General features: G+C 46.6%; 2 protein-coding genes across 4 annotated transcripts in view; both read left to right on the forward strand.

Annotated features, from left to right (window-relative positions):
* The first annotated feature begins 1,612 nt into the window (after window positions 1-1,612).
* LOC122715725 lies at window positions 1,613-10,936 on the forward strand. Of its 3 annotated transcripts, none has more exons than XM_043938138.1 (4): window positions 1,980-4,206; window positions 4,240-5,021; window positions 8,933-9,212; window positions 9,790-10,936. In XM_043938138.1, the coding sequence occupies exons 2-4, from the start codon at window positions 4,886-4,888 to the stop codon at window positions 10,889-10,891; spliced, it is 1,518 nt and encodes a 505-aa protein (XP_043794073.1). In that variant the 5' UTR covers window positions 1,980-4,206; window positions 4,240-4,885; the 3' UTR covers window positions 10,892-10,936. The 3 variants fall into 3 exon arrangements, with proteins under 3 accessions (XP_043794072.1, XP_043794073.1, XP_043794074.1); XM_043938139.1 differs by having other exon boundaries at window positions 1,998-2,092; window positions 3,475-5,021; XM_043938137.1 differs by lacking the exons at window positions 1,980-4,206; window positions 4,240-5,021 and adding an exon at window positions 1,613-1,889.
* Window positions 10,937-22,291: 11,355 nt separating this feature from the next.
* Window positions 22,292-24,125, forward strand: part of LOC122715922 — a 44,648-nt gene continuing 42,814 nt past the window's right edge. Inside the window, exon 1 of the mRNA XM_043938517.1 lies at window positions 22,292-23,642. Within this exon, the coding sequence (XP_043794452.1) occupies window positions 22,292-23,642 (1,351 nt within the window). The remainder of the gene's footprint in view (window positions 23,643-24,125) is intronic.

Raw genomic sequence — 24,125 nt, forward strand, 5'->3', positions numbered from 1 at the left:
TCCCCGAGACCAGCATCCCCGACTGGTTAATTCCTGGCCCATTTCGAGTGATTACGATCGTATCGTACGGAGGGGAGCACGTACGCGTCGGGCGATCGAGGAGGGACGACAGATCCAGGAAATTGCATCTGTTATATCTTCTTTCATTCAGAAAATGAAACCGTGCAAATGGTACGTGGTATCGATTACGTTTATGTCGTATTAATTACCTCTCGCTTTCACCCGGGATTGATGACACGATCGTATCTGATGCTTCGAATGAACGTCATTTATTAGAAGCTTTAGACCTGTTTTCTAGTGTAGTTCATAAATTGGCGTCCGCGTGCATGGACGCTGGTTGCGCGTACAGGGTGCTCCATTTGTTCTCACTATCTCAAGCCGACTCTGTTCTCGAATTACTCGCTGTTCGGACTGTTTACTGGCCGAGAGAACGAATCTTTCCTCCAATTTATTTTGAAACTCGAAATTTCGATCGCCTTTGAACTTGATTTTTTTTTTTTTGAGAAAAAATCAAGAATACGAAACGTTTCTTGAGAGGAATTTCTTAAGAATTTTTTAAATCTCTTCTGTTGACCAGATTTTTCCTTTCTTTTTTTAATATCTCACGAACATTAATTATTTTCAACAAAAAAGAAAGTAAGGCAAGTACGCGTGAAATGTATAATTCCAGGATTTAAATCCTAATGGCGGTAGTACAATTTCCATGCCCTTGAAACACGGATCCTCTCCGCCGTCTCCGGGTAGCCACGGAATAATTACGCCGCTCACGGACAACCGTCTCGAATCGTTCTTGCAGTCATCAGTCTCTTTCGCGGAGCAAACATTAAGCGGCAACCGCTCCACCAAACCGTTCGCACCTACGAATTTCATTTGCCTTGGCCAATGAAATCAACTACCTCCAAGCCCTATCTTCCAACATTCGCTTTCTATTCTAACGTTAAAAATATGTACGCGACGTTCCTTCTCTCTCTCTCTCTCTCTCTCTCTCTCTCTTCGAGCCATCTTCACGTGCACGAACAACAGGAACGTCTTGGGAATGAACCCGGTCGGTCGGTTTGCCGCCATCGGTCAACGTGCAATACGCTTTGACAAGTACGACAACAAGTGGCTTCACGGTGGTCGGCGAGACGGTGGAAAAAAGATACGTTAAGCTCTATCTAGCTGGAGAGGGGAGAGGAGTCGATCACCAGGGACACCGAGGGAAAAAGGATCCCCTGGTTTGTTTGCGGATGGGAAAAAGCGGGAACGATTAAGCGTATACGGGCGCGCTCCAAGCTCCGGTGTGTTACCAAATTCATCGGTCTAACGTGTTTTCTTTCCTACCATCATTCTTAGGAGGAAAGAATATTTGCAGGATCGCTTCTTGCTCCGTCGAGTTTACAACAGCTCGAAGGAGATTAAAATTCGGATCGACCGATAATTCGTTGCGCGTAGTTTTTGCATACTCACTTTTTTTTATCACTTCGATCCCGTCGAAACTGTGCAAGCCAACACTTTCAACCTCACCAACTTCCGAAACGAAAGCGTTGAAAAACGATCGGACACTTTTCCTTGCCATCTTACAATCAGAAAGCAGAGAAACCGCTGAAGAGAAAGCACTCGATCGGTGAGAAGAAAAAACGAGAGGATGAAACGAGGATCGGATGGACGCACGGTTAATTCATGGCGGATCTTAAGTCGAAGCGGCACCGCGAATACGCGAAAAGAAAACAGAGGCTCGAAGGAGGCTCGCCGGCGTGGTTCGCAAGGCTGCGACAAGGTAAAGTCAACTAACTATCCGGCCTCGGAGGAGAAGCAGAACGGAGTAGTAGTAGCAGCAGCAGCAGCAGCAGCAGCAGCAGCTAGGCAGAGGAGCGGCCGCGACGACGACGACGACGAGGCAGGAAGAGGTAGGTCGTAGCCGTGGCGAGGAGGCGAGTAGGGATGGGAAGGCGCATTGGCAAACGGCGAGGCAACGGGTCCAAAGTCGTCGGGACTCGAGCTGGCTCTGGTGGCGCGTTCACCTCCCGCTCGTACGCAGTACGCTCCGGACTCTCGCGCAGGCGAGATTGCGCCAATCCGCTCGGTCGATCCGCGGACCACGTGCGCCCACGTACGTTTACACGGGGAACCGGCTGTGTTTTTTGGGGGTGGACCACGTGCTCTCTCACTCTCTCACTCTCTCTTTCTCTCTCTCTCTCTCTCTCTTTCGCTCGAATACGAGCGATCCCGTTTTCCCGGTGGGATGAGGATCGAGACGAGGTGTGTCGTTAAGATTCGTTCGTAACGGAGGAGAAGGATTGTTACAAAGGTGTGAAGATTACATCGTACACAGTGATTGTAATTAACGATCCCCGGTTGTGTTAATTCGACGAAGGATGGGGACGGAGGTGCGTGCGGTTGTTAAATACGGCGGGATGACGATCTCGAGGAGGAAATTTGATCGAGGAACGACGGTATAATTCGCGATGCGGCGGGTATTAATCTAGGATTAATTTCGAGCCCGCGTACCGTTCCTCTTGCTCGCGATGATCATGGATCGCGCGGGGAGAGGCGATACCAGTTTCAACTTTCCAATCGCGATGCGAGTGGGAAAAGCGAAGGATACGACCGGTCGATAAAAGGAGGCGAGGAAACGAGAGGCGAGAGGAGCGTGGTGTTCTGGCCACAGGCAGAAAGGTGAATTTTAATAAAACTGTAACGCTCCTCGCTGCACAGCTCCGCCCAACGTGCCGGTTCCATTAAAGCGATCCGCTACCGTGAATACGGAATACGATTTTACCAAGTGGTGGTGGTGGTGGTGGTCGTCGGAAGAAAAACAAAGGAGTTTAGATCCTCTCCGATCGTTAGACTATGAAGAGCGGAAGTGGCGTTGTTCTGGCCGTCGACGTTCGTCCCGATCGGGAAACGAGTCGATCGATAAAAACGAGAAGAAGACGGGAAACGGGAGTGGACGAGTGGCCGGCAAGCGACGCGAATATTACGACGCCTCTGAAACTCTGTGGAACGGTTGGTTAACTAGGAGGGACTGTTCCAGATACGTGACGCACCGGAACGCGTGGTCAATAGCGAAGAGGCCGGAGAGGAAACGTTTTACCTCGTTCGGTCGGTAAATAGGGACGTCGATCAAGCGATCGGTTCTCACGGTTCGAAAAGCGTCGGGGGAACCGACCGAGAGATCGAGCGACAAAGAAACGCAATCTCATCACCATCGTTCCACGTTCATCGTTCCGGGGAAGGCGAGCCCGACCGATGTCGAATGAATTTGGAATGGTCACGCCAGCCTGAATCGCGATACGCGTCCCTCCATCTCCGTCCACGGACTCGATAACGATCCCTTCTGGAGACGGATCCATTGATCCCGTGATCCGTGGTACAAATAAGCGGCGGGGAAAGAAGCTAGACGGTGGTTGTCGAGCGAAAAGAAAACGAAGAGAGAGAGAGAGAGAGAGAGAGAGAGAGAGGGAGAGAGGTAAAAAGGCGAGCAAAGCATAGGGGAGCGAGGATTGACGGGACACAGAAGAAACTTGGTGGCGGCAGCAAAAAACGTTGGAAGCGACGGAGATACCAGGTTAATTAGATTATCGAGGGAGCGAGGGGAGCGGCAGGGATAGGCAACGCGACCATACATGGTCCACCGTTTCTACGAAGAGAAGCGGGGGAGCGTCGCGTGGGAGGTCGTGCAGCTTCCACGCTGGTTTTTACGCAGCTTGGAAACGGACAGATTCGTGTGCTCACCTTGGGGGAACCCACACACACGCGGGCGCGACTATTAAACAGGCTGGTCGCGCGCCTCGTCCCGTACGCTCTGGTACCGGTCTGTCGATCTACGAGCGGGAATCACTTTTCCGAGAAGACCCCTACCTACCATCCCTGACGATTCGCGGTACGCTCGATGATCGCCGATCTTCGAGATTTCGAGAGCGAAGAAACGAGTTCGTCCTCCAGAATCGCTCCATCGATAGAAGATAGAAGACAGAAGATAGAAGATAGAAGATAGAAAAAGAAAGCCGGACGAAGAAAGGAGGAGAAAGATAATTCGAGTTTTCGACGTTTCGAGGATTCGAGTCGATCGTGGAAAGTGGAAAGTGGAAAGCCACGCGTCGAGTCGAATCGCGTGCCAACTTTCAATCTCGGACGTCGAACGACCACTACGCACGCCAACATCGCGTTTAAAAGCTACGACCACATCCTATAACTCCAGATTTCCGCGATTCCAGTGAACCAGTCCGCTACTTATATATGTATATGTATACATAGATATGTGTGTGTCGTTCGATTCTTCTGGCGGATCATTAGAGCAGCGCGAAGAAGCGTTAAGAGCGATGAAAGTGTAGCGGAGCGTGTTATGCAAAGCAGCGTGAACCAGAAAAGCCTGATCCCGCTGATCGATTCACCGCGAATTCGAGGCGATAGCTAGGAGGAGTGATGCGTCACTTGGGCGCGGATATCGATTTCATTCCTGTAACGGATCTGCCAACGATCGTGTGACGTTTCGAAACCTGAACCTCGCGCATGCCTGTCGAGATAGTGCAAGATATCGGAAAATGACGTTAAACGCTTCCTGCTCTCGCGTCGCGTCGTCGTCTCGTTTGGCCCGAATCTAGGCCGATTCCAGGCCAAACGGAGGGGACGGGGGACTCGAGCATATTCTTTTTTTTTTTTTTTTTTTTTTTTTTCCTTTCTTCTCCACGAAAGAGATCTGTTTATCCATCGAAGAGGAGGAGATTCCTCGATCCTTTGGGAGGATCCCCAATCGAGGATCGAATCGCGCGAATCAACGTTGGCGGGACATGGATAGGCTCGAGAACGTTTCGAGGCTTGGAGGAAGGTGATCGAAAGTGGATCATCGAAAGTGAGGGGCCGGCCGATCACGCGGGGGTGGACGAAGGGACGAAGTGAAAATATGTCGGTCGCGGGAACGAGGAGGCTGTGCAGAGTGGGCCTGATCGCGGTGCTGGTCACAGCGTTGTGCGTGTTGACTCTGCTCGATTCGCCGCCACAACTCCCGGATCCACCGGCGGATCCTCCTCCCACGCCTGGTAAGCAATTTTCTCCGCTGCCCGCGCTCCTTCGCCTCCAGCAGCGCGCGACCTTTGCCCTTTCGTTATCGCTCAACGGTTCGCAACCCGCAGCTCCTTTGCCACCTAACAATGCCCGCTTTTATTTCCTCCCCTCCTCCCCCTTTCTTCGTATCTTAGGTTACACGGCAAGCGATTAGAGACACGTCTGTATCTTTTCTTGATCCTTTTTTTTTTTTTCGGGGTAGGCCATTTTTCTTTCTCTGTACACTCATTTGCCAAAGAAACACGTGTGCCCCCCTTGCTTCGAGAAACGATATTTCGCGAGAACTTACGCGGTCAATTTTCTATTCAACGATTTAAAATTTCTTTTTCCCTTGTTATCGAGATCACGTTGATTGAGAAACAGCTTCTCGTTTCAATTTATTTATCGTTTCCTATATACGCGTATATCAAAGCTACGAGAAATTTATATTCCGTGGTTTTCTTTATCGATCGATTCTCTTTAAAGATCTTCGATTAGAGAGAACGAAACAATTTTGAATCGATGAATCGAATCAAAATCGTTGTTTTGTTCTCTCTAATTATTGCGTAACGTTTGAATATCTCGAAGAAGTTGAAAAAGAAATGCTCGACATTATCTACATCTCGTCATTCGTAAGTAGAATAAAGGAAAAATATTTTTCTCCGACTTTTAATAAATTCGTCTCTCTGTTAAAAATATTATGCGACTTTATGGGACGTCGATGTCGCATCACATTCTTATACATTCGTAACGAGTCGTAGCGTAATTATTCACCGTTTTTATGAAATCGTAAACATTTTATTACCAGCCATAATTTCAGAGGAAGGTATTCCCGAGTGACACGACGGAAAAGAAGAAAAGTTGGAGCGAGAATAAAAGCGACGAGGAAATCTTTTCATCGATACGAAAAGGAAACCTCCAACAGTGGGATCGTTCTCACGTGATAATTTTCTTCTCGTTCCAAGTCCCCAGAGAAGATTTGTACTTTACCGTTCGTTACTATTTCCCATCTACGAATACTTTCCCAGTGTTGGACGCGGCCGACAAAGAATAGGAAAATTCCAAGCGCGCCGGCCATCGATTCATAGTTGGGACCATTACGCTTAATCGCGTCAATTCTAACGAGGCTTGTGCGTAATTCTCTTCGAATTACACGCTGGATTCCCTTTGAATAAGTTGTTCGACGAGGGATTCAACGCGGCTCGTATAATACGTTACGGTTTGTAACCAATAAGAGAAACGTCCGCGAGAAGTTGAACATGTGGATTCAGCGTTATGGTTCACGACCAATGTGGCCGAACGACTGGAATCCCCCTAAGGAATTCTAAACTTTCTTCTATTCTGAGAGTACAGACGGATAAATTTAAATCCTCTAAATTTTTAATCAATTTTAATATCGCGAGAGAATTTCCTTTTTCTTTTCTTTCTTTCTTTCTTTTTCTTTTTTTTTCTTTTCTTTTTTTTTTTTTGCATTTAATTCCGCGAAATCGCGTTTCGAAATCGTTTCGACCGATTAAGATCAATGGAGAACAACTATTCCATTGAGCGGAGGACCGACAGTGGTGGAGGTAATTCGACGAGAAAACCGTCGAAATCGAGTCGACTGGAATCGCGTGCAAAAACCTCACCCCACCTTGGACCATAAATCAACCGCGGTGCGGTGACACGGGCTTATCGTGGACACAAATCTTTACACGGTTCCTTGGCGGTAGCGACTTCATTAGGTGACGTAATTTACAGCTCGATTCATCTACCGATCTCGCTCTCCGACTTCCACGTAATGCCGCGTACACATCGACCATTTTCTTCTCCAACTCCTCTTAAACTCTAAATCTTGGAAATAATTACTGAAAATTTATATAATCGAGACTAAAAAAAATCGAGAATAAGATATTAAGAACGACTATATAAATACTCCTCGAATATGTTTCGTTCAACGATTTGAAAAAAACAGTATATATATTTTAAACGACTCTTGAGCGTATATAATTTACATACGTATGATAATTTACGACCATCCAACTGAAATTATTCGCAAAAATATTCAAGCGCAATACAAACTTTTGCCCGTCGCGTGTATGTTTCACCAACATGTATCGGAAAACGAGCTTTTTTTCTTCGCAATTTTTCCACCGTCACCTCTTCATTCTCGTCCGGATCAATCACGCGGAAAAAGATTTCTCTTTCTCTTTCTAAGCCCAATGAACCGTGGTGTCTCGTGTCGAGGGAAAGGAGGAAGCGAAAGATTGGCATCGGCACAACACGCGGTCGTTGTAGGGTCGAGCGTAGACACAATTTTTAAGGGCAGGATGCATGGAGGCTGTGCGGTTGTTCCGCTCGATCGGAACAAATTGTTTTGCACGAGGACGGGAAGGGGAGGGGAAAAAGGAAGACGCGATCGAGAGACGATCGCACGAGATGGGAGAGGAGGATTTAATCGATTTAATTTGATTCGAGGATTAACGGAAAATTGATATTTTATGCGTACATGGGCGCGCGAGTACATGGTTGGAAAATGGAGGCTTACGCGTGATTAAGCGAGTGATAGGGTTCGAAGAAAGGAATGAAATATCGGCTATAAACGTGTCGTTCGCGTTGCCTTTCGGGCTTTGCGGTTACGGTGATTAATGTTCGTAATGAGTGGATGGATTTGTTAGCGATTGTCAACGTATTTATTTCGATGATAGAGTGGAATAGCGACTCGTTTTAGAGTAGTCGTAAATTACGAAACAGTTTCGGGGATCGAAGAAAGATTTTCAACTGCTGTTAGATTAATAATATTGAAATAATAATAAGGGAAGAACGAAGAAAATCTAGGCGAGCGAAAGCGTCGATACGAATACGACATGTTTCATCGTTGAATCCATTAAACGAGTCTCGTGAAAAGGAATTAAAATTATACGTAATACGTGACCGTACCGGGTCGTGACTCCTGATCGTTTGCGAATTTTTTTACGCGGGAAACGAGTTTCTCTGTTCCGTGTTCGCTGCCAGAGAGGGTGATTAACAAACGAGGTAATTGAAATCCTGTAAACGTAACTAATCGAATGCGCGTTCGGGTCGGTGACGCGCTTCGACGTCTCTTGGGACTGAGCAGGGATTAAGGATATTGGTTAGAAATTACAGAGGAGAGAGAACGATTCGAACGTGGCACGATCGTCCACTGACACGTAAACGTATTCACGATACGTACGACGTCCGGCTTCGTTCGTGACGTAATACTTCCGTCCGGTTTAAGATGCTCGTCGTCTAGGCTGCTACTCTATTCATAGGGAACGTCACTAATAATTATCGCTCCCAGCGATTTGGTACAGTTGACAACGCGTCTCTACTTTCAATACAACTACCGACGAAAATAAAATCCAACTCGTATATAAACGAAAATAACGGAAAATAACGTGTATTAATGAAGATTACACCGGATACAGTTGCATTACGTAATTACCAACAATTAAAATATTAACTGTATCATCCGTCCATCTTTACAGTCGAAAAAATTCGAAAGCTTCCTTAATGATCGCGTTATTAATACACAAAATATTTTCCTACATTTGAATACGCGCACACGTGCTCGAATGTAACTCACGTAAACCGTGCGTAACACTCGAAGAATTAAACTAAAATATTTTATCCGTAAACATTATCTAAACAGATTGAATCTAATTATCCACGGGCGGATAAGATTTCCCGGTTCCTTCGAACATCGAGAATGGGTGCCATGCCTTTCACGCGACGTAGCTTTAATAAGCGGTATCCCCTCCTCCTCCTCCTCCTCCTCCTTCCCAGTCTCGTTCCTTCGAATTAATTAGCCGAAAAGCGTGCACCGCCGCTTCCTTGTTAATGAGCGGAGCGTAGCATGCGTCACGCGACTATCGCACGGTCTCAATCTCTCTGACACATTTTCCAGGTGGCGTACCCCCGGGCACAAGAAGCATCGTGGCTTACTCGTGGGCGCGGAGATTGGCACTCGATTACAGACCCTCCAAGGAGTGCGACGGTAATGGAACGTACGGAACGACGTTAAATACGTTCAAGTTAGCCGACGAGAAGTGGCTCGAGACAATCCCTGGACAGCTCTTCCTGTACAGCGCCCACTTGGACCTGAGAGTGGCCGGTTATCCAAGCCTCAGGGTGATTGGCGTTAAACGTGGACCTCTGCCGACCTCTGCCCTTTTCTGCACCGTTTGGTGAGACATTTTCGCCCCTTCGATTCCCCTCCGATCTCCCTCCGATCTCCCTCCGATCTCCTTCCGATCCTGCTTTCGTATTCTATATTACTTGTATCTTCGTATTCTTCTTCTTCTTCTTCTTCTTGGAACTTTTTTCTTTTCTTTAAATTTATCTTGGAATCGTCGAAAGAGAGAATTGAAAAATTGAGAATTTAAAAATATTTCGGGTATAAATATTTTTATAATTAATAAAAATTTATGAAACAAAGTTGTGAGAACGTTTCGGCTTTTTATTGGGTTAACGACAGCTTCCTTTCCTTCGAGAGCGGTCGCTTTAATCTAACTTTCTTATCCAAAGTTCTTCGCCAAATTTTCTTTATACCCTGTTATTAAAGCAGTCGATTTTCATAATTCGAACGATTATGCAAATCGAGTCGCGAAACCGGGTTATGCTTTAATGAAAGAAAAAAAAAAAAAAAAAGAAGGAGAAAAAGAAGAAACACTCGGCCTATTTCGATCTCGCTTAACCGAGAATTAATTCGAGAAATTTATCAGATCGTCAAATAATTTTCTTTTCTGCTGCTTGTTGAACCAGGTACGAAGAGGAGGATCGAGGCAGAGCCGTGAGCGTGGAGGCACTGGTGTCCACGATTTGGCTGGAGGAATGGGGCGAGACGGTGGACAGTTACGCGGGGATCCTCGTCGGTTGTCAATTACCACCCGACGCGGCGATCGAGCCGTCCAAGGTGTACGTAGGCCTGGAGCCCTGCCACCAGAATGCTAGTCATAGTTTAGCGATAAAGAACGAGGACAGCAGGAGCGAAGCTGAGGCGCGACGCCGTCAATTCACCCTGTGCATCAAGGGTTTGGACTTCGACGAGGATATCTCGAGGAAAATCGTCGCTTTCGTCGAGCTCCACCGCATACTTGGCGCCGAACTCTTCTACTTCTACGTGTTCAACGTTCACGAGAACGTGTTGAGGGTGTTGAGGCTGTACGAGCGGTCGAACGTGATCAGATGGTTCAATCTCACGCTTCCCGGTGACCTGCCGAACGAGAGGATCTCGAGGAGGCGGTTCCTCTCCGAGAATATCTGGATCAAGAGGCGCATGGAGCTGATACCGTACAATCATTGCTTCTACGACAATCTTCATCGATCCGAATTCGTGGTGCCCATCGACATCGACGAGGCGATCGTCCCGTCCAGGAGGAAGAGCTGGCACGAGTTGTTGCTCGACGAGAGGATCAAGCTTGGGAGGGGATTCAAGGATTTCGCGTCTTACGCGGTGAGAAACGCATACTTTTTCCCCGAGCTGCAGACGAGGACGAACAGGAGCGACGACGGTGGCGGGGACAATTCCACCGATATTCTCACCGATTTCGATTATCTGGACACGGTGAGGACGGCCTGCATCTCGCCTGAGGGCGACTCGGTGAAGAGTTTCGTCTCGACCAGGCGCGCGTTGACGGTGCACAATCATTACGCGTTGACCGCGTTGAACCCGTCCACGAGGCGGGCGCACCATTTCGATCCGGGCGACGTTTTGAAGCATCATCACAGGGCCTGCGACGAGACGCATTTGGACTGTGACGCTTTGATGGAGGACGTTAGGATCGACGAGTCCGCGTTGAGGTACTCGAACGAACTTAAGAGGAGGATGAGAGTGGTTTTCGCCGATCTGAGAACATTCGCGTAGCGTACGAGAAGTTGTGTACATAATAAAGGATGAATAAGGATTAAATCGATCGCAGTGTGATTAATTGACGCTTCATGCCCTTTGTTTCAGATGAAGATTGTTGTGGAAAGGGAAAGTGACGCGGTAAGTTTTTTCGTTCCTAACTAACGAAACGTCGAAGTTAGAGGATGGAGCGAATTGGATTTATATTTTTCTCCGTGAGAAAATTTTTTCCTCTTCCTTTCCTTCTTTGGATTTTTATACAAAGTTATGGAAAGTGCGGCTGTTTTTATTTAAAATGATAAACATTTTAAACGGATGATGCACCGCGAAATTAAATCTGTGTAATTGAAACGGAAGATTACGTAAAACCAGAGGGGACGTACGTACGAGCTATTTTAGCGATGCACCTCCGCTTTTATCCCTCTGGGAAATAAGATAAGAGGACAATGCGGTATTTGCAACTTGTAAATCGCGCTCGTTCCTAAAAAGATCAAACGCTCTTCGAAGCCTACTTGCGAACGCGACGTAAACAACATTTTATATACCGCTCTCAAGAATAAATATCAACTTTAATTAGAATAAAAACTAGCTCTCCAGCTCTTAGCTTTCCGAGCCAACAACAACACGGTGATACGATAATGAAATGCGCTCGTGGGAAATTTCCTCCGTGTATACGCGGATATGCTCCGTCGCCTTATTTAAGCGCAATGTGCTCCAATTATAATTTCTTTGCCAGACCAAAACGAGCGAATCTATCCCCGTATCCTTATTCTCATCGAGGACACGACGAACTTTTATTACTACGAAATCTTATTACGAATTCCAATCGATCTTGTTCTTTAACACTTTTTATTTTGCATTACAAGAAATTCTATTCATCATCTCGACGTCTCATCCATCTGGTGAGATTTTCATCTGGTAAATCCTATTGTCTCTTCATCGACCCTAAGAAATCGTATCATCGCGAGATAAGCGAATCGATAACGAGAATAATAATAATAATTACCGGCATTTCGCAATTCAACGACACTTTGGCAACAACCACTCTAATCAAAATTTTTCCCAGGAAGAGCCGTAACGATATTGTAGACAGGAATATACGTCCCTCTATAATAAAAATCATCCCCTTTATCACGCTCCTTTTTTTTTTTTACTATCTCGCATTTCCAACGAAATCTCTTCGAACGGCGACACGAGAAGTCGGGTGAAGTGAGGAGAAACGGGGGAGGAGGGGAAGAAGTTGTCGCTATTCTTGAAAGCAAGCGTTTAGAGAGCGGTAAACAAGGGTCGAATTCGAAATCCGCGCTAGCCACGGATCCAGATAAATTTTACGAGGCGCATAAAGCGACGTTGGAAGCACCGGCAAGGTCATAACGAAGTTTAATAGTTCACGAGCAAAGCGTGTCCTGCTCGGTTGTTAGACCGAGGCGTAGATAAGAGGAGGGAATGTTATTCGGCGAGGAGATAAGTGACTTTCGACTGCGAGCTTCCCTCGATCTCTCTCTCTCTCTCTCTCTCTCTCTCTCTCTCTATCTCTCCCTCTCTCTATCTCATTTCATCGTTGGATATTACACGAGAATTTCTAGAGTGGACCAGAGATGCCGGAGATCCTTTGGGTCGGAGATATTCACCGACTGGAGTCGAGTATAAATCTTGTGGCGCGAAATTAGGGGTGGATGTTGTAACGCTTCCCGAGGTAAAAGACGAAAAGAATACAATTTGAACTTTGAATGATATTTGATTTCGATAGGTTTTCTCTTTAGGTGAAATTGACCAAATAATATTATTCCAGTATTATTAGAGTAAAATGGAAATGGATTATTCATAGGTGAATAGAAATGAGACGAGGTGTTTTTATTAGAAGATGATTTTGAAAGGAAACAATTTCCAAGGGATACGATCATTAGAATTATCACGAGTATAAAATGTAAAAAGGTTCTGAGAAAATGGAAGAAAGAATAGTCTTTCATACGTGTCTGCGACAACGCGCGCAATTTATCATGGGAACACGTACCATGTTATATTCGAAGGGAAGAGTTATCATTTCAAGCGCGCCCCGTGAAAACTGCATACGACAAGATCTAGCGTATGCATGTACGACAAACTTGTGCGATGTTTCTGGCATATCGTTACAAAGCAACGACATTACACGCGCTACGTGTTTAGTTCGCATTATCGAGATAAGCTAAGTTATTTACTCTCGTTCCTGGTGTGATGGCCGGTACCAACTAATGAAGAAGATAGTAGATAAATCCTCGGTGTTTATTCTGCGTCAACGCTTCAATTTAGACTCGTTTAATGCCACGATACGCGCATATAATCCATAAACAATCGATCAACTTCGAAGAATCACATCGATTAAAACGAAAAAAGTGGATGGAAAGAAATTTTACTTTTTTATTCGTTTTATCCATCTTAATTATTTTCAATACCATGGATTCAAGAGATCCTGAACAAATCACCATTTGCCAATGTCTCTCTCTCTACAATTCATCGATAAAACGTTTCCTCTATTTCGTTCAAAAAATCGCGTCCATCGATTAAAACACGAAAAATGAACGGAAAGAAATTTTACCTTTCACTTATTTTATCCATCTTAATTATTTTCAATACCATGGATTCAAGAGATTCTGAACAAACCTAGAATTATTTGCCAACATTTCTCTCTCTGCAATTCATCGATAAAACGTTTCCTCTATTTCGCGTTTCGTTCAAAAAATCGCGTCCATCGATTAAAACACGAAAAATGGACGGAAAGAAATTAAAAATACCTTTCACTCTTTTTATTCATCTTAATTATTTTCAATACGATGGATTCAAAAGAACAATTCCTGATTCCTGAACAAATCACCATTTGCCAATGTCTCTCTCTCTCTACAATTCATCGATAAAACGTTTCCTCGATTTCGCTTTGTCCAAAGTGTTCGGAGGCTGAAAGGGTTAACGAAGAGAATGGCATCAAGATCGACCCGGTTCCGGATAATCGTAAGTCGCAGCAAGTGGAACGGATCGGCCGGATAACGTATCGAGGCGTCGTAACCACGACCGCTAGATAAGCAGGTAAAAAGAGGACGGGTAACACGCGCGAGCCAGGTTAACGCGCGCAGTCTTAAATCCCGTTCTTAATTTTTGCCTCCAGATAAGCGTGAGCGGACTCGCTCCAGTGTTGGCTTTTGATTAACCCTTTGACGACAAGATCACGTCGCACACGCGTTTTTCGTGACGTTGCGTATAATGCGAGCTGTACAGAGAATGTCGCAACTATGTTTCGTATTGGAACGATGAACAAGTTTTCATGCGATACAAAATTGTTTAAATATGCAAGTAAATCACGTTTTCACGAGTTTGTGATAATAAAGAAGAGAATTAATCACCGAGTGACGAGAAACAACAATCCTACGGTCGACAAAGGGATATTATATTGAAAAAGTTATCCCGAAAGGAAGGAGAAACAAATCTAGAAAGGCGATCAGTGGATTATACGAGCGAGAAAACGGGCTTGAAATATTGCCACGGGGATAGTAATAAATCTTCCTCTGGATAAATACTCGGAAAATCATAGTACTTATCCATGATTAATCAAACCGACGTTTATTTTTTAACTCGGTATACAATTATAATCGTGTAAGATTTTCCTTCGATTTTACCAAGAATTCTTATTTACATTTTCCCTTATTTTCTCTCGAATCGTCGATCTTCTCTCTCTAAATTAAATTGCTAAAAAAAAAAAAAAAAATTCGGGCCATCCTCCCAAAATTGCTTCCAGCTCCGCGCAGCAAATCCGCGCGATACCAATCGTCGAATCGCGTCCCCGCATCAAACGAAACCGTTTAACAGGCTACGAACGAGACCGCCACGCTGCTTCTATGAATCATTTTCAATTTAATAGGAATTCCTTTGAGATACGCGCGTTTCGTCGCCGAACCGGCCCTCCTTAAATTAATACGAGCGTAAATCAATCCTCGATGCGTAAAGCAGGAAACGAGTCGCGCTGTGCCTTCTTCTCTCTCTCTCTCTCTCTCTCTCTCTCTCTTTTCCTTCTCCCTCTCCGTAACGTTAGTTCGTGTCGCGTTAGTTACGATCATTTAGACGGCATAGCGAGCGCCAATTTACGACAAGCAACACCAGCGACAGACGTCCGTTCTTTTCTCCGCGTGTTCCGAACTCGCGTTCCATCCTCGTCCCTCCTCTCACCCTCTCTCTCTCTCTTTTCACGCGGCATCATCACACGTGGAATTCGTATGCATCAAGCCTCGGTAATGTGTTGGCCAGAGATCGTTTATCGCTTCGAACGATCGTAATTTTCGCGGCGATTTTTAATTTGAACGCGGTGGGAAGTCTTTCTAGGAACGATAGTTGGGGGGCAGGGGGAGGGGGATACCGGAGGTGGAAAATTTATAAAGGTAAAGGTTTTTCGATTTTTTCGTTTTTTCAAAATATTTTGAATGAAGAATTTTTTGTAATGGGGGAAGAAAATTAATTTTTGTTCTTCCTTCTTCTTTCTTTCTTTCTTTTTCTTCTTTTATTAATTTGTTTAAATTCGATTTGAAAATTGGAAAGAAAACGGGGATAGAGAGAAGGTGAAAAGTCCAATGGAATTGTATTACACGTTATAGCGCAGCGTTACAGGAAACAGCTTGATGATGACGACCTCGAGAGGTTACAATGCAACTTTTATTATACGTAATTACGTTTTAACGGATTTGAAGAGAATATAGGACGTGACGGAATATAAAATACGTACTTCGTTAAAGGAAAAGACGTATTAAAGGAGAACGAGTCACGCAATTTACTAAACCACCGTACTTAATCACAACCTCCTGCGTTAAATAGAAACGGTAATTATACGTTGCGATAGTCTAGATAATTTTATATCGTCCGAACCATTATTCTCCAATTTGTCTCTTCGCGAAATATATCCGTGGTGTTTAAATAAACCATCGTATTATACGAGGCAACATGATGCGTTTAATTAGAAAATTAGAAAATCATTGTCAACTCGTTTATTAATTTTCGCATCCTCGTTTAAAAAAATTGAACTTTTTCATTTCGAAAATCGAAAATTTCTATTTTCAACACTTGCCATTCACGCGGAACCAACCATATAAAACTTTCGCATAGATCGTTTTACATCGATCAATCAATTCGTATCAACTATGAAACTCGTATCGCGCGACAACAAACGTTAAAAGTGCGATAAGATCATCAAGATGGCCAATCTTCTGACGGGCGAGAATTTTTACGACTTTTCCACTGTTCCCTAAAAATCCAGGTCGCTCGATGTCGAGGGCGTGTGTCTTCTCGACGCCTTCACCCTCTTTCGCCTCATTTACCGAGGGGCGACCTTCCCCTCTCATAACTCATTGTCCTCGTGCCGCTCTCGTCCCACTCTTCAATCGAGTAGGTAGCCGTCCTCGAGCAAGCCACGAGTCCTGAGGGCAGGTCGGATCCACTCTTGCGAATCCCGTAATCGATCGTTTCTCCTTGCACGGATTGATTCGAACGCCTATTTTTCCGATTCTCTTTACGCTCTTTGCGTCTGATCTGATGAATCGTTTCGAAATATTTTACATGGCGATTTTTTATCGAAGAGGTGCGCGATTTTACATTCACGTTTGGATATAATTTTTCTTTCTCTTTCTTCTTCGTCGATGAATATTCGATTCGAACTCTCGATGGCGCGAGAGTTGGACAGAGGGATCGTGAAAATTTGTGTGCGGTAACGAAAAAAATGTAGAGGCCGATCCGAAGTAACGGACGTCATCTCTCGTCGCGTGTCTTTTACTTAATGATCGTAATATACGGATGAATAAACAGAATAATAAAGGAAACGGGAGATACACATTCCTCTCGCACAATTTACATTCCGTTTCGCTATATTTAATTTGCCAGTCGTTAAACCGGGGATACTAAAACTTTCGTACCACCTTCAATTCCTTTAAATCAATCTCGCGAAACGGAGAGCACCTCTCGCTCGGATCGTAAAGATCTCGAATCTTAAACCTACATACGAGCTTTATTCCTCCGTTCCACGACCATCACTTGGCCGGCGAATCGGAACGGAACTTCGTCAAAGCCGGAAATACCTCGTTGATACCCTCGGAACACGTATAAAAGACACGCGGATAACGATCGTGGAAAACGATCGAACGTTCTCGCGCGAACCGATCGCGAATTTTACGGGCGAAACGCGCGTCTTCTTCTTTTTTTTTTTTACGATCTTCCGCGTCGTGATTTCACTTGGATTCGCGAAATCGATACTCAAAGCAAAAAGCAGAGATTAAAAAAAAAAAGGAAAACAAGAAAATTCTATTCCCCAATTCTTTAAGATAACTCTTTCCTTCGCCTCTGATTGGCACGCGATCGTTTGAAATTGGTGGGCGAAATGCACGATAGAGAGAACCCTACGTGGCCTCGCGATTCGTCGAATATCGCATGCGCCCGCCATTGGGAAGAGGGAGACAGCGAGTGAGGGAGAGGGAGAGAGAGAGAGAGGAGAGGGTTGCTCGCAAGTGAGCAGCACGTGCGTAGCAGTCATCCTGGCGCACTCGCCAGGACCGCTTCTTCCTTTTCAAACGATCTTACTCTTCCGTGTTCCGCGACACCTCCTTCTTCTCGATTAACCAGTCAACTGGATCTCGTTCCTTTTTCTCCGTCCCTTCGAATTCTTCGCGAATCGAAACGATCGTTGGCCGAAATCTCGAACAGGTGTGGAACAACTCCGTGGAAATCGGGCGTAGCTTGTTGGAAAAAAAATGCAGTCGTCCCGCGAGAGTCTCTCTCACAGGGGCAGAGATCACGGGAACGATAACGGTTTCGGGGCGAGGAAATTTATACCGGACGAGGAAACATCGTTTTCATCGGTTTTCTCGAGGATCGGATCGGTGATCGTCGAAGGGGAGAATATCGGAAGGGGGTCGTAGGCATCGTCGATTCGACTCGACTCGATGAGGAAACGTTGGAGGAGAGATGAGAGCGCGCGAGGGGGAGCGGAAGAAGATGAGACACAGCAGCTCGTGGCCGGATCGGGCGCCGCAGACGGTGAAAGTGCGCGTGGATCCGTTGTCGCGCGCGTTCACGATCATCCCGGCGATTGGCGGGAGGCTGCACCCGTTGTTGACCTGTTCGACCAGCAACTGGATCGACCAGATCGTCCTGCTCGATCATGGCGGATCCTCGACGGGCTCCTCGGTCGAGGCGAAACGACGATTCGTGGACGGCACCAGGGCAATCGAGTGGAACGGCCACGACGATGAATTAGGGGAAAGTTTGGAACTGCGCGCCCTGCTACCTGACGTTATGAACGAAAGTTGCGGAACAGCGGTGAACTCGGATGGCGAGGCTCGTAAAAGCGAGGGGAAATTGCCTTCTGCTTCCTCGTCCGCCAATCCTCGTCCAGACGATCCAGACGATCGGCGCACGTCCGAGCGGGGAAGCGACGAGGGAAACGAAACGTCTCGAACGAGATCGAGGAAGGAAAAGGAGCGATCGTCGTTCGAGTCGTCCACCGCCGCGCGGAAACAAAAGATGATCGGCGGAGATGGTTGGAACGAGTCGAACCGACGCGACGCCTCTCCGCCTCCTTTCGCGAGAGCAGAGGCGGCGGGGAATCTAAGACTCGATGAAACGGGCGATTCGTCGGAACGATCTATCGGCAGAAGGGCGGCCAACCCCCAGATCGAGGTAGTGGATTACGACGATGCGACGACGAGTGATCCGGCTCGAATGAGACACGCGTGTCCCAAGTGCACGTCGGAGGGTTTGCTCCGCGAACGCGTGGACCCGTTTCGTTCCCCGGTGTCGAGCAGGAAAAGCGTCGCGGGCCGAGGCGATAAACCGGAAACGAGCCGTAAATATTCAACGGCCGAGGGGAAAATGAGGAACAGCTGGCGCAGAATAGGAGCGAGAGGCCTAATTGGAGGCGGCAGGAACAAGGAGAAGAGCGGGCGGAGGAACCCGGTTCTCTGCCGGCCGATCAACGACGTGAGGAAAGAGGCCACCCTGAGGAGGCATTACTATCCCGAGGGAGGCTGGGGATACGTGATCGTGACCTGTTCGGCGCTCGTCCATTTCCTCGGGATCGGTTTGCAGCTCGCGGCGCCTGGCAGCTGGTATCTCACCGCCGAGCTCGTCTTCCATCAACCTGCCCTTCACAGCGCAGGTAACTTTAATCTTTTTTTCTTTCTCTCTCTCTCTCTCTCTATCCTCGCCTCGCGTGCTCCAACCTATCCTTGCTACGAGTTTTACCAAGCTTGGTTATAGAATCGAGTTTCCGAGTCTCGACGAGATTTGCATTTTCAATCAAATTCGTTCCTTGATTCGTTCCTTGTCGGAGGTTATGGCGAGGAGAGAGGACACGCTTGTACCAATGATCTTCGCCAATGATTAGGGAAATTTATATTTTGAGCAAACGGGGGAGGGGAGTAACGGAAATCTCTCGTGCCAAATATTCCTACCCCCCCTCCTTCGCAGGCGATAAATTCTAGTTTATTTATATAGCGAGCTTATATTATTTATAGTCCGAATGCTGATGCCAAAAATCTTGGCATTTATCTCTCCGATACTACAGAAACTCTACTAAACTTTCGACTATATTTCATTTCATTTCGGAAAAAAAAAAAAAAAAAAAAGAAGAAAAAAGAAATCCATATCTTGCGAAAACAAAGCAAACAAATTTTGTCGAACAAAAATGAAGAAAAATTGGGAAAGATCCGCAAAGAAAGAAAAAAAAAAAAAAAAGAAAATAAGAGCCCGTTTAAAAGTATAAAACCATTTGGTGTAATGCGACATCGCCAAATTGCAACGATATCGCATCGTCCGCCGCAGTAGTCCTTAATTGGCCGTTGCTTAAAATCGAAAACCGAGGATCGTTTATCTTAATCGGAAGCGACGTCGATCCGGCGGATATCGTGGAACGGCGGTTGTTTTTAACCTCGCGAATTCGGGAGCCGGCCAATCGTCCGATTGCGCTAAGTGAAAACCTCTTGTCCCAAGATACGATCTTGGGCGGCGGTTCATAAATCAAACGGTTTTACTTTTTTTCTTTCTTTCTTTCTTTCCCTCCTCCTCCTCCCTTCAGTCGGCGCCAATGATCGGCTCCCATCGTATTTTACGTATGCACGCGGCCCGTAGGCTTCGAGATGCGAAATTACCCTTTGAGGCTTGGCGATAAGGCGCGCCGACAGGTGGTGGCCGAGTGTGGAACGGTTAGGTTGTTGGCGTTGTTCGGATTGGCAATTTCAGATACGTTGAGTCATGTTTTCGTTAAGGCGATCCTGTCGAGGCAAGGGTTAGGGAGGGCGAGGAAGGGGGAAGAGGGTTGGGAAGAGGCGGAGGCGAAATTTGAAAACGTTGAGTCACGTTGTTGTCGTTGATTTCTTCAGATTTCTTCTGTTCGCATTCTGCGTTGTTGTTTAAGTTTTAAATATATTCGTCCAACGAAGTTATCGGATGACGCTAATTATTTGATTAATCACTCGAAGCAATAGCTTTGTTCGGAATCGTTTCGAAACGATCGTTTTTTTTATTCTTGACTCGACATCGCGAACATATTTCGCTCGTCCAAACGTTTAAGTTCACGCTTTCAAGATCTCGAAACTTATCGACATATTGTGCAACTTGTTCGACCTTGTGCGAGTTTTGCAGATACTCGAAGTAGGAGTAAGGAATTTTATGCCATGATTTTTAAAAAAGTATCCTTTTCTTCTTCTTTTTCCTTCGTCGAGAAGAAGTGGCACAATTTTTTTCTCTCGCACTTCGACGAACCGTAACAACGATCACGAAAACAGATAAATTATTCCCACACATGGACCGGTTACCTGGTCGCGTTTTATTATTAACACGCGTCTCAAGCTCGAAGATCGAGCCTTTAAAGGACGAGCTTTCGAAAAATCAAGTCGAGAAACGTTTGAAGGGAATGGGAATTCGTATCGTTAAACAGAAATAAAAGCGGGACGGGCGTTTTCTTTTTCGAAGCGAGGGAGGAGCACGGTGTTAAGAGACGAAACGACGACTATAATAAACAACTCGTCGCGTCCCAATCAACGGTCCCCGAAACCCACCATTTTAATAACCACCGCCATCACCTGTTTCGAGTAGAGATCCATTTGAAAAAATAAAACCGTCCTCGGTTCGCTCGAACGCCTTTGGTCCCTCTTGCCCCGCTATCAGATTCGCGAAACGAAATCGCCACGAGTGGTCAATAATTCTGTGGCCGGTAATCAACTTATCTTTCGCACGCCCTCCACCGAAATACGGCGATAATACGGGGATAAATCGGCGGTATCGGTATCGGGCCAAGGTGATTCTCGTATCTCGGAGAGGGAGAGAGAAAAAAAGGAAAGAAAGGAAGAGAGAAACGGTAGGGTTGGCATTTACAGGTTTCTCGACTCCTAAGTGTGCATGCAAATGAAACGTTTTCGCTTCGTTAATCGAATATTCCGCCGCGCGGAATATTTTAGAGATTACGCGTCTGATCGAGGATAAAAAGGGAAGAAAAAAAAGAAGAGAAGGGGGGGAGGAAAGAAAGGGAATAAAAGTGGTGTGGTGGTGGAAGTGTTTGGTAATCTTTTCACTCGACGTAAAAAAGGAAGCGGGACCGTGTGAAAAACGTGGGCGTGTGTGGTAAACGGGGCCCGACCGTATGAACGGCCCCCGAGGATCTGTTTAATTTGGCACGAGAACGTGTGGCGACACCGAGAAGAGGAAAAATCGGGACGATGGTATACTATCGACAGTCTGGCCGCGTAGTAAGAGCCTCACGTACGACTTAACACGTGCAAGGCATCGCGATGCATTTAGCGAAGGACCGATGAGCCTTCTTTCGAGGGACGAGCATTAATTTCCACCGACAAAATGTAACCTTTCGTCGTGTGGGCCAGTTCGAAATGATCCGCGTCCGCGAAACGATCGCGCAAATGCGAAATTTCTCTTTCTCTCTCTCTCTCTCTCTCTTGGAAACGAAGGAAATTTCTTCCTCTTGGTTGCTCGCAACAAGATTCGAAGATCGTAGGTGGATTTTAGTGTAATCTGTTAATGTATCAATTTGCTCGCTCTCGACAAAAAAAAATGTGACCTTTCGTCGTGGCCAGATTCGAACAGTAGATGGATTTCACTGCAATCCATTTCTGAGAACGATGTTTGTGATGTGTGAATAGATTCGCAAAAGAATCGAAGAGGAAAAACGGACGAACGGGAATCGGGATAGATAATTCCTGCTCCTAATCGAGGTTGGATCGAGAACGCCTTTCGAAGACTCCTCCCTGTAAAAACGTTAGAATAATAGCGTACGAACTATCTCGCCCGCGGTGAACCCCTATTCGACGCGGCGATCGTCCCGCCAAGCACGAGAGTACACTGCGCGCGATATATCGATCCTCGGCTAATCGTGATTTCCATCTCGAAAAAGCCTCCCTCGAAATGGACGTCGGAGCTGGTTCGTCGAGTCGTTGGAACGGCGGCGATACGTATCGAAGGATACGTCGCGACTCGTACAGCGCGGCGATGATTAACGAGACGGAGATCGGCGAGAACGAAGAAAAAAGCGAAGAGGTGGCGGCAACGAAATCTCAACCCGAGATTCGAAAAAAGTCCAAATCGGCGGACGACTCGACCAATTTCGAGTGTGAAACGTGGTCCGTGGAGAGTTGCGCGTTCGCGAAACGAGACCTGACCAGGACCTCGTCCACGGATACGAGCAGGTCCTGGAACGAGAGCGTCGAGATACCCGTCGAGATCTTCCTGTCCCATCCCGAACTCTGGACCAGATTGGGGGGGACCGGTAAGTGCTTCTCGACCGTGAAACCTTCCGATGGATGCCAGTGGCAGTGGCTCTGCCAGTGTCGATGCAGCCAGTGCCACTACTATCGTCGCAAGATCTCCACCTGTTCGAGCAGGGATCACGCGTTCCTCGGCTACAAGAGGAAGGATTCCGGCCACTCGGTGTCCACCTGCCAGAGCATCCTTCCACCCTCTTCCGGCAGGAACTCGGTCGCCAGCCTGCTCCACGAGATCAAGGAGGACGCGGGTCCTCCTCGACGCGGGACGATCGAGGAGGAGGAGGAGGAGGAGGAGGTGATGAGGCGTCGCCACTCGGATCAAACTCAGTCCCAGTGCGGGTCGAAGATCGGCCGCGTCGATATCCGCCGATTCTCCGAGCAGACGTTAGCCAGAGGGTTGGGGGGAGTTGTCGGAGGAAGAAGCAGAGAAGAGAGCAAAGCGTTTAAAGCGTGCCCGCGTCTCCCCGCGGAGAATAGAGAAGGCTCGAGGAGCGAGCGAGCTTCGTGCAAATCCTTGGAGAACGGAGAAAGCGAAGATGGAAAGGTCGAACCGTTGACGGAAAGGTCGATCGAAGGGAAGGTGGCGGAGAAAGGTGGTGGCTGGCGGCAGAAGAGGAGGAGGGAGAGGAAGGAGGAGGGTTCGAGGGAGTCTTCGATGGAGCGTCGCAGGAGCAGCGTGAATATTACGCCGAAAATGATGAGGAGACGGTTCTCCGAGCAGCTGATACTCGAGGGTGGTTTGGGTAGCGTTCAAGATTACGAGGATCTGGTGGAGGGAGCGGAGGACGGGGCCGAGGAGGAGTCTTTCACCGCGGCGAACGCTCGGAAGAGAATCACTCTCAGGAGGCATTATTATCCCGAGGGCGGGTGGGGGCGTGTGATCGTGTCGGTCGCAATTCTGGTCCAACTGATATGCCACGGAGTTCAACTCGGCTCGGGCGTGTTGCTCGATCCGATGGTGGAACGATTTCCGCGCGATGCCAGGCATACAGGTAGGAATTGGTTGCGTTTCGTTTTGAGTATTGACGCGTTCAAGTGGAAATAGCGTAGAATGGGATAGTTGCGATTTTATTACGTCTTTTTTTTTTTTTTTTTTATGACTGTGATCATTGAAAACAATTAACAAGTTTACGAGAAATAGGAGAAAATTTTAAAGTTAGGGTATATATACATCTTTGATAATTTATATACTCGTACGATGGATTTCAAACGTTTCGCGTAAAAAAGCAAGAAACAAAACATTTCGAAAGGAATTAAAGGGAAAGGGTTCCAGACACGGATGGAACGGCGGAGGTAATGGACGAGTCAAGGTTCGATAAGAAGCGAAACTTTTCACCGGGACGAGGAAGTTGAGAGTCGAGATACGCTCAATGTACGCGATTCCATACACCTGCACGGCAACTGTCGTCCCGGAGAACGGTACTTACCTACCGTAACTCGCAACTCGCGGCTTGCGCACGAGTCCTGTGTTCTAT

This window comes from Apis laboriosa, unplaced genomic scaffold (genome assembly GCF_014066325.1).
Source record: "Apis laboriosa isolate Shangri-la unplaced genomic scaffold, ASM1406632v1 scaffold40_cov151, whole genome shotgun sequence".
Lineage (NCBI taxonomy): Eukaryota > Metazoa > Arthropoda > Insecta > Hymenoptera > Apidae > Apis > Apis laboriosa.